The sequence below is a fragment of the Panicum virgatum genome, chromosome 3K (assembly GCF_016808335.1).
Source record: "Panicum virgatum strain AP13 chromosome 3K, P.virgatum_v5, whole genome shotgun sequence".
NCBI classification, from domain to species: Eukaryota; Viridiplantae; Streptophyta; class Magnoliopsida; order Poales; family Poaceae; genus Panicum; species Panicum virgatum.
Window position 1 is genome coordinate 49669560 of NC_053138.1, and position 10830 is coordinate 49680389.

At 43.4% G+C, this 10830-nt stretch overlaps 1 protein-coding gene across 1 annotated transcript; it reads left to right on the plus strand.

The window, feature by feature from the left end:
- The first annotated feature begins 3832 nt into the window (after positions 1 to 3832).
- LOC120699451 lies at positions 3833 to 9131 on the plus strand. Its single transcript, XM_039983451.1, has 2 exons — positions 3833 to 4106; positions 8732 to 9131. The coding sequence occupies exons 1-2, from the start codon at positions 3951 to 3953 to the stop codon at positions 8813 to 8815; spliced, it is 240 nt and encodes a 79-aa protein (XP_039839385.1). The 5' UTR covers positions 3833 to 3950; the 3' UTR covers positions 8816 to 9131.
- The last annotated feature ends 1699 nt before the right edge of the window (positions 9132 to 10830 follow it).

The window sequence follows — 10830 nt, forward strand, 5'->3', positions numbered from 1 at the left end:
TTCCTCCTGTAGCCATCGGGCTTCAAATTTCTCTCCTCTCCTCTCCCTCCCTTCTCACCCTATGCCAGCCATCACCCTCCCCCGCACCTCTATAGCTCACCAAGCGGCCGCAAGGGGAGTGCAGCTGGCCGGGCAAATTGCAATCCCGCCGCGGGCTAGCATTGTCGGTCGACGAGCAGTAGCCCCATTGCAGACCTGCGCAGCCAGCTGGGTAAACTCGGCTCTGTCGCTGCCGCGGGGCAACGCAGCCAACCGGATGAGCTAAAGCCTTGCCGCGGGCCTGCGCTGTCAATCGGCGAGCAGCAGCCCTGCCGCGGGCCAGCACTGCTGGGCATGCGAGCTCGAGCTCTGCCATGCGCCAGTGCGGCTAGGTGAGTTGGAGAGGCGTGGTGGGAGAACGGCGGGGTGGCACAAGGTGAGAAGGGAGGGAGAGGAGAGGAGAGGCGAGGAGAGGAGAGAGGAGGGCTGATGGGTGGGTCCCACCATCATGTGACGTCCACGTCGTCAAAACCATCACCACATGGCATCTACATCACCTCCACCCAACAAAACCGTCTGATCAGTTTTGATAGTTAAGAATATCGAGTTTTGGAGGATGACCAAAATCAAACTCAGATGATAGTTGGATGGCCAAAAATAGACTTTACCCAAAAATAAATGTATTTGATAGATTTGATTGGGTTGGACTCTCAATCAGCGGTGGCCCTTTATATATATTTATAGGGTGGAGAAGGCCTTGCCCCATTAAAAATAGAAGCATATACAAATTCGGTGTAAAATACAACTTCTAATTAGGATTGCCTAGTCTAGACCGGTCCGACCGGTTTGACGAACCAATCTAACATGTTTCCTCTAGGTGCAGTTCTTCCTGAGGCCATAACTTTCTCATCTGTACTCGGACGTTCTATACATGTATTTCGATCATAGATCTGTCTAATTGTGGAATCTAATTTGCAATTTGAAGAAGTTGAAGCTACCGGTCTGACCAGTTTGTAAGACTGAATGGACTGGTGTTGTCCGGTTGTGCTAATTTTGATCATCAATAGTGACAAAACAGCAGTTTAAGGTAACGGTTCAGTCTTTCTCTGCTATTTTATGGAATGACTTATTTTTATTTTGATGATATTTTTTAGATGTGCCAATCTTTGGATTCTATAGAACAAATTTTTGCATTATTATTTTTTAGCACCATATCTGTCCTTACTATTTTTGTGTCCTTCGGGTCTACAAATATGTTTATATGACTCTCACCTTCAATTCTTGATCACATATTTGATGAATATATCTTTTTGTCAATACAAAATGTTGTTATAAGGTACAAACTATACTGACTGCGGAATTTTGTATGACAGATCTTATTATAAAATAAAGCACAAAATTATGGAAAAGAATAAAAGAAATCAAATATTTTTAATTCTAAACATAATAATTTGATCTTGTATTATATAATACTAGCTAGTATGCCCGTGTGTTGCTACGAGAAGTCATATAAATATATTGATTATCGTATAAAATGTATATATCATACACAATATGTATTTTATAATAACATTGTACGTTTTGGTCGAGGACTTTAGTATTTTTCTATTTTGCTCTACAAACAGTAAATCTAAACGGTCTCGAACCCTTAACTCAAGAAATGGTCACCCGAGTTTTAGGTAGGACTCCGACTGACAGACTAAGGAAACAATGCTTGCTTAACAGTAGAGATAGAGATAATGATGTTTAGAAAATAAATAACGGTGTTGAATAAAGTATTGGTATTAATCCAACATCTATCTCGCAAGTACGGAAGTACCCATTTCGGTTTGTGCCTCATGTAAAAAAGGTGGCCATACACAAGAACCTTTTAATGATCAGCACAAGGTTAAGAAAAATGTTACTGGTTATATTTTGAACCTTGCTTGTGCTCACTTTATTGCACCACAGCCTCAGCCAAATCACGAGACACAAGACGAGTTACAAACCCTGGGAGGGGATCGTTCCACACCATGGATTGACCCGGGTCCCAACTTAGACTAAGGTGAGCAAGTTCATGTGCCACCATATTACAAGAACGAGGACGGAAATTAATATGAGCAACAGGGAAAGACGCTCTCAACTCAGCTCGTGCCTCCCTAAAAAGAGGCCCTCCTGGAATCTGATTCAAACACGACATTGGACATGCCATGGTTCATAGTGGCATTCAGTGCCGCTAGACATGCCTCAGCCTCCGCACATAAAGCATCCTGCACTGCATTTAGGTTTCCTGCTCCAGCTAAAACTGTCTGCCCATTCTCGTCACGCACCACAAAACCCCAGGATCCCCTCTTTTCTTGTGCAACAAAAGCCCCATTGAAATTCACCTTCAGTAGCTCGGCTATGGTTTGCTCCAGCACTCGTGGGGTTTGTGCCTCTCTTTAACCTCTTGAACTTGCATCATTTCTGTTTCTGCAGCACGTCAGCATTCTCTCCCCCGCAGTGGTCTTGTTTCTGGCATCCCACCGACACCATAAAAACATGATTACTGTCCTCTGCACCGCCTCATCCATCGCCAATATAGATATGACCATATCCTTCGCTGATGCAGCCAAAATCAATTTCAGCTGTACATGTTCAAGATTTAGAGTTAACCAGCATTTCTTCACCATTCTGCACTTCAGAAATAAATACCCTCCTTCTTCATCTAATCTCGCACACATAGGACATCGAGTGTCAATATCTTTGATCCCTCTTCTCTTGATATTCATTCGCCATGGTAAACTATTGTGAGCCAGTCTCCAAATAAACTGCCTCACTTTTGGTGAGCATCTTAGTTTCCAGATAGCATTCCTTCCACACCCATGTGGCGCTGCCCCTGATGAACTCTCTCCTTGTTGGGTCCTATGTTCACGAGTATTATTGTCATCCAAGACATGATAAGCCGACTTCACAGAGAAATCCCCTTTCTTATCATAATGCCAAGCTAAGAAATCATCCATATCACTTCTGATTGGAATAGCAAGGATATGCTTTGCATCTTCTTCCCAAAAAATATCATTCACTAGCTGACAGTCCCATCCACCATTGATTGGATCAATCAGTTCAGAAACCTTTGTCACAATATTTCTTCCCCGAGGAGTATATGGTCTTCTAGTGACACCATTTGGCATCCATGGGTCAAGCCATATATTAATGTTTTCACATGTGCCAACCCTCCATATAAGCCCCTCCTTCAGAGCTTTTATGCCTCTCAATATACTTCTCCAGGAGTACGATATATTTGGTGTCTCCACTGCCTCTAAGATTTTTCCATCAACAAAATATTTAGCTCTTAACACTTGAGCGCATAGAGAATCAGGTATACCAACAAGAGCCTCCACCCCTGTCTAGCTAACATGGCAAGATTAATACAGGTGTAGATCACGAAAACCCAAACCACCTATCTCCTTCCTGTGTTTCAGAGTGCCCCACGATAGCCGTTGCATCTTCTTTTCATTTTTTTTTGTCGCGACCACCAGAAACGACCAATCATAGTGCTAATATCATCACACAAAAAAGTTTTGGTCAGGTCAAAACATGACATGGCATATGTGCGCATAGCTTGTACTACTGCTTTTGTAAGAATTTCTTTCCCTGCTTTAGACAACAATTTCTCCTTCCAACCCTGATACGCTTCCACACCCGATCTTTTATGTAGGCAAAGGTCCTAGTTTTTTACCTGCCCATATAAATTGGGTTATAAGAAGAATAGCAAGCATTCCAAAAAGAAAAAAAAGAATAACATTGTCCTTTGCCAGTGACTGACATCGGTGCCCCGGCAGCGGTCCCACGGCCCACGGGCAACCACCATACTCGTAACACGCGGGCCCACCAAGGCCCAAACCCAAACCTTCTCCTGAACCCTCGCTACCCGAGAGCCGCCGCCAACGCCCACGCCCATACGCGCGGAGCAAGGAGGAGGAAGAAAACCGGCGGACCGACTAGCAGCGATGGCGGGCGGGGGCCTGCTCGGGGGCGCGTTCTGGGCGACGCGGGCGCTGGAGGTGGTGAAGAGGAACGACGGGCCGGGCCTGCTGTGGAAGCGCATCAAGCTCACCACCACCCGCAAGACAAACGCCAAGAAGCGCCTCAAGAGGCTCTGGCAGGTCCACTCCCTTCCTCCCCTACTCTCCCCTCCCATTCCGTTCCGTTCGCTCTCTGATGCTATGGGGGGTGATAGATTCGCCATCCCCACCATCCATGCCCGGTTAGGTCCAAGTTGGTTCAATTGGGGATGCTTGAATCTTATGCGCGGTGCTGGTTTGCCTGTGGACTTGGGTGATTAGTTATTACGACGCGCAGCGCTATGGATTTGAATTTTTTTAGACCAACCAAAAATCGATTTTGTAGTGCAGGTCTGTGATTGAAGAGAAAATGTGGTTCTGGGAGGGGATGAGCAGTTTGGCCAATAATCTGAAAATATTGTTGTTAGCCTTACCGAATCGTTCTGGGGATTCTTGCCTAGTGCCTGTGAGCATAAATCATATACCTACAGACTACAGTTGCAACAACTTCTAGGAAATGGTCTGATTCGGGGGAATTTTCCCTAGTGGCAGTGAGGGAGTTGCTATATTTTTGTGTGATCGAAATTGGGTTCTGCACAAGGGGCTATTTGTTTGATTGCTGTTTCCCTTTAGTGGTAACAAACTATCTCCAGTTGGAATTTTCTTGAAGGATAATATAAATCTGTCAGGTACCTAAAAATTAAAATGCTGTTACTTTATTTGTTTGATTGCTGTTTCCCTTTAGTGGTAACAAACTATCTCCAGTTGGAATTTTCCTGAAGGATAATATAAATCAGTCAGGTACCTAAGAATGAAAATGCTGTTACTTCTACAAAAATAAACTTGCACAAAATGTCCTGATGTAGATTCACTAGCATAGGAACAATTAAATGCTTCCAGATTGGGTAATAATATTTCTTTTTTTAGGAAATGGATTACTGCATCTAAATAATATTTACAGGTATCATTTAGGGATGTTAAGGATTTTTTTTTTTGCATCTTATCTTTGCATTTGCTGATTTTGCAAACAACAATATGCTAAAGTAGAATGAGTTCGTTGATCTGTATGTGTGTTGAGATCATCCAAGTACGGCAGGTGCATCCAGGGAAAAATTTCTTGTCCCGGGATGGGGATGAGGATTGGTTACCAGATCAATTCAAGTCAAAGTTATCATTGTTTTTAGTTCTTGAAAAAAATTATAAACATCTCCATCTTCGCATGATTTTCTTCACCTTCCTAAGCATTATCAATAAGTAAACTAAAGAGGGTCGTGGAGATCCTTAGGGGCAGCCTGGCAGCAATTGGCACCCCTAATATTAGGCGCGTATGTGCTCTCTCACAACTTCCTGAAAACCTCCCACTCCTGGTGTTTAAGCCAACTCTGATTCTAGTCATCTAGTGTCCATTAATTGAATGCTGGCACTCTGATCCTATTATTGACCATTTTGTGGAAGACTAGTAGTCTATATCAGTAAATACTCCCTCCATCCAGTTTTGATAGATATATTTCCATATGGCACAATGACCAAGAGCACCAAGTGTGCTTATCAATCTAATAAATGCAACATAGACTTTTTGTTGGTCCTCCAATGTTTTAACTAGGAACTCCTCGTTACTAGAGCTATTTATTGCCACATCTCATGCCAATAGCAAATATATCTATCATTTTTTAATATGTGAGTTTTTTAAATATATCTATCAAAACTGGATGGAGGGAGTATCTTATATGAACACATAACAAGAGACCAGGATTTAAGATTCATCTTAGAGTTCTGAAACAAGTCTAGATAACTAGAAGTCTAGAAAAAATTATTACAATTTACAACTGCTTTCATCACCCAAATTGTCATTTCCATGATCCACACAATAGATGCAACCGGGTATGAATTAAAGGGATTTGCCTTGTTAAGGTTAGATGCTCATATCTAAAAATATCTCCATCCATTGATAAAAAATGACTAGGATTATTTTCTTTGGTTAAGAAGATATTCATGATTGCAAGATATATTGTTTACTTTTGATCGAGTGAAAATAATGTACGTGCCTTCATGAGGCATCAGAGTCCCACAATCACTTGCTTTCCCTCATTATCCTTGACCTAGATCTCACTTACACAATCTATGTTTATCACTGAGTGAAAGGTCCAGGATTTTAACTATAAATCATTGAGTGAAATAGAGAAATACAGCTTAACCATGAAATCTGAGTGGTAAGCTGAATATGAAAGATGAGGTTGGTAGCAAACGATTTGTCAGCTGGCTGCAGGGATTTTTTTGCATTGGAAAGGTTAATGAGATTCAAGAAGTACAACATGGTGAGAGATATAACTAAGGTCAGTGGAGTAGGTGGGAAAAGGTTTCTGATTTCACTAGTAAAATGTGAATTCATGGAGAACTGAGCATAGCTATTCTTTTAAATTTTGATCTGATGAAATATGAACATACTGATAGGAAACTAACGAGGGTCGTAACCCACACATGTTGACGGATAAACTTAAAGAAAAATTTTGCCTTGAGCAGAGTACTGATCTACAGCTGAGCACTGTCTCCATAGAGTAATGAAGAACAATCTTTGCTCAGCAATCTACCATCATGGTTTCTAAACACTAGGGAAGGACCTAGTTAATTGCTTCACTAGGACTATGTTGGGATTACCATCACCCAATGGCGGAGCCACCAGTATGGCGAGCCATGGCGGCCGCCATACCTGCCGGCCGACCAACCCACCCCCAACCCCACCAGTTCCCTGCGCCATGCCGCCATGGAACCTGCAGGTCTGTTCGTTTGTTCACCTGGTCTGGAGGAAGAAGATAACGTTTAGAATTTTGGGCCTTTAGGCAATTGGGCCATTAGCCCATCAGTTCACTGACTGCACAAGCCCACACGATGAATGGCTCAGTGATTTAGTATGCTATAACAAGGAGATATTTAAAGGACTTGATGATGATACAATCATGAAATGCTTTTAAACCTTAAACATTGGAGGATGAATCTTCCTCAGTCAGCTCGCCGCACTTAGTGCTGGTACAATATATCTCACAAACGAAGTCGAGTTTGAACAAGATATTTTACAAGGTTGTGTATCATCATATCATCTGCATGTGTGATTTTTTTGGTGAATTTAGATGACTTTTTTGCTGTGGTTTGCACGAGTTTTCACGAAGGTTGTGGTTTCCACTAGATATGTTCCCATTCATCTAATCTTCTACTTACCATTACCTAATATTTTCATACAATTGCGATTCAGAACCTAATATATAGTTAATTTATGCGTATTCAATGATTACATATATTTTTATTGAATTGAGACCTTTCGTCATATTGTGTTTTTTATACAAATGAGTAGAGAGTTTCGCTATAGGTAAATTTTAATCCTGGCTCCGCCACTGCCATCACCAGAAAAATTGCAAACTAGGAATGCCCTCCAAATTCTCTAAAGATACTTTAGCTACTTGTGATGCATTCCCGGGGATTTTATGCTACCAATTTTTCAATTTTATAGCAAATAAAAAATATTTTGTCCATTTTATTTCACTATGAACTTCACTTTTCTGAAGTGTTGGTCCTACAAGCAGTCAGAATCATTAGCTGCAGATAGCATCCTTAGTACATTGCGCTGCTTTGATGTATGTTTTCTGCTTTAACACTTGGTTTAGCAATGGCTAGTTGCTCCAAATTCCAGAATTTCCTCAATTAATCCATTGAAGTATTGGACCTTTATTCGAAATTCATATGATCCTTGAGTCTAGCTTGTTACAGTCAAGTTTGTCTAGAAACCTTGATAAGGTTGCTTACATTTCCGCATGTAGCATACCAATATATGGGCCTGGTTAGTTGTTGCTGGATACCTGATACAGCCATTACCAGTACTGTATGATTCTTTGTTTGGACCCTTATTACTGCTATGCCGCTGGGGCTCAGCCACAAGAGCCTTTTCTAGGGGCTGTTAAGTATTGATCGTCATTAACTATTTTGAGTATGACACACCTGTTATAGATAGTCTGTAGAGGTCATGTGGTGTGTTTTGGGTGTGTTGCGTTGTGTGTGTGGTGTTGTACTGGTACAATTCTTATTGAAATGATGTGCAGCTCTCCTGCATGTTCAAGAATTGTTACTAGTGCCTAGCATTTTGCGATTAAGCGCCTGCCTAGCGCCTAGCATGCTTTGTTCAAGAATTTAGATTTATGGGCGTTTATGGCCTAAACGAAACGCTGGGGGTCCATTTCGCGATTAAGCGCCTGCCTAGCGCCTAGCGTTTTCTTGAACCACGTTTCATATATTTTATGTGGCAAAAGTGGGTGACAAAACATTAAAAGGGCATTATTCTGCCATTTTCAAGTTGATCCCAAGATCCTTGTTAGCTGGAACATAGCTCATCTTTGAATGCAGAGGTGTGTTCATGGTTCAAAATGTCAGTAAAGTCTATATTAGTACTAGTGATCCTGTTATTTGGGTACAGTTGGCTGCATTCCTGAGGCAGTGATTACTCATTTGGTATCAAACTGCTCCGTCAATCCAATTAATTGAAGTCTCAACAGATGGATCTCATGTCGGGAGCTTCCTATTCAAAATTTATGTTTGTGAATACTGGTACTTAGTTGATGTACTACTATGCTAGCAAGTAATAAGTAGTATTTCCTCTTTGCACATTTTGGAATTCATTAGTCTCCTGTAGTTTGTGTGTCTGTCTCTTGATCTTCTCACATTTTGCTTTTTTTTTCTCTCAGAATGAAGCGGTTATAAGGGCCTGTGCTCAATCAGAATCGTCGTCCGCATCAAACACCGCTTCGGCAGCTGCGAAACAGCAGTAGCTTGAAAAGTCAATTAGTGACTCAAGGAAGAGCTCATACGCAACCAGAAAAAGTCAATGACATGCTGAGGCCAGAGTTATTTCGCCCCAATATTTTGAGTTTGCTGTCCACAAATTGAAAACAATGTGCATGTACAAATCAACTTCCGTAATCCAAGAGGACATCATTGCTTGCTACCAGGTGCCACCCTGCCCCCTCCTGCTTACATCAGTTCATAGCATCTTTGCCCCCTCTGGAATTTCGTCTTCCGCGGCTTCGCCGTTCCCATGTTACTTCTCCGAAAACCGGTACTTATGAATACAGTTGCTTTCCTCCATTCCGCGTCATGTTTAGGTCACTCTTTAACTACTGTTCCGATATGCTATTGTATGCGGTAATGTGATGTGCTGCGCCAGTTCCTGTCGCGTTGACATCAGCTTGTCGCGATTTTCTAGACTTGCAAGTTTGGTTAAGGCATTGTTTTAAGAATCTGGTGCCACGAAAGAGGGCGGACGGTGTCCCATGTGGTGTGCGTGTATGTGTGTGTATGCGCTCGCATTTGCTGATGGTGGGGGGGTTAACAATTTAGTGATGGTGCGAGGATGCACGCAACGAGATATCAGGCTGCGTGTGCCTTTTCACCGGCGGCTCGGCTGTCGAGTGGCGGTGGTAGATTAAGCCAAGACCTGCAAGAATGCACGCACGATTGGATCAAAGTTGATGGACAGGTTCAGAAACTTGCATACGGCCTTGTAGTTCATTTTGTGCACGCTAGTATGTCTTCATAGTTGAGTGAATAGAGTTTGTACTCTAGGGTGTTAAATTTAGGCTGGTTAGGGAACGTAGGAAATTTATCGAACCGAGTTTATGTTGGTGGACCTAAAGCACTTGAAGAAATGGTGGAAATTTTTGTTCGAAGTTTATGTTGGTGCCAGCATGTGCTTCTAAGGCCATTCTCAATGGGAGTAGTTTTATAGGCATTAAATAGACTGTCATGTTATCATTTTTGAAATGGATGTGGCAGTTTATTAATGAAGATAGAAGTGAAATGGATTTTATGGGACGAAACTTTGTGTACACTAGGAAACAGGAAACAATAGATGATGAAACTATGCATTGAGGAGAGGTATTCCATCCTAGTTTCAAATATTTTTAGATGATGTGTGACTTTAGGTAATCGTGTCCATAAAATTTTCACGAAAACTGTCTAAATGGGTGTCTCCATATCCATTGGTACCCACAAACAGATACACCGATCGAGACAGGGGCTTGTGATGAGAAAGGACAAGCAGCCATACAGGAGTAGCATTCAGCGTAGCGGTGACTTGATGAGAAACAGTGCATGAACCGGCCGGCGCATTTTGGCACGTGCTCGTCACCAACCAACCAGCCACAACGATACATGGGGCGCGGCGCGGGTGGTGGCCGCGACCCTGGGATTCTAGTACGGGCCAAGAGGCCAAGGGGAAGCTGACAAGGAGAGCTAGCTCAATCAGCCAGGGGGAGGCGATCAGGCGAGGCGGCCCCCAGCCCAGCACGCAACCGCCTCGAGCTCGAGCCCGTCCTCCCCACGGCAGCCGCAACCGCAACGGCGGCCGCGGCCCGAGCCGAGCCGTGCCGTCGGCGTTGGCGTCGCGGGTTGCGTACGCGCGGGGCGAATCGGAATCGGCGGCGGGGCGTGGGGTTACGCTCTCTCAGGCCCGTCCGATTGGTCTCCTCTGAATGACGGGACGGGACCCGGTGGGGATTGGCGTGTGCGGTGGCGAGCGCTCTTCTTCCTCGTTTCGTTCGCGCGCGGCGCGCCTGCTGCCGACGCGCGTTCAGCTCAGGCGCCTCGATCGGACTCTCAGGCAGCCGTCAACAGGCGCTGTGTCTGTCATGTCCACGGCTCGGTCCACGCTCGTGTGTTTGCCTTAACTGTCTGACTGACTAAGAATTGTAAGATTCGTTTTTTAAAAAATTCGTAAAGCTTTGGTTCAAAAAAAAATCGTGAAGCTTCTTCCGGGATTTCCATTAGAAGACCCTCCTTCCGAGTG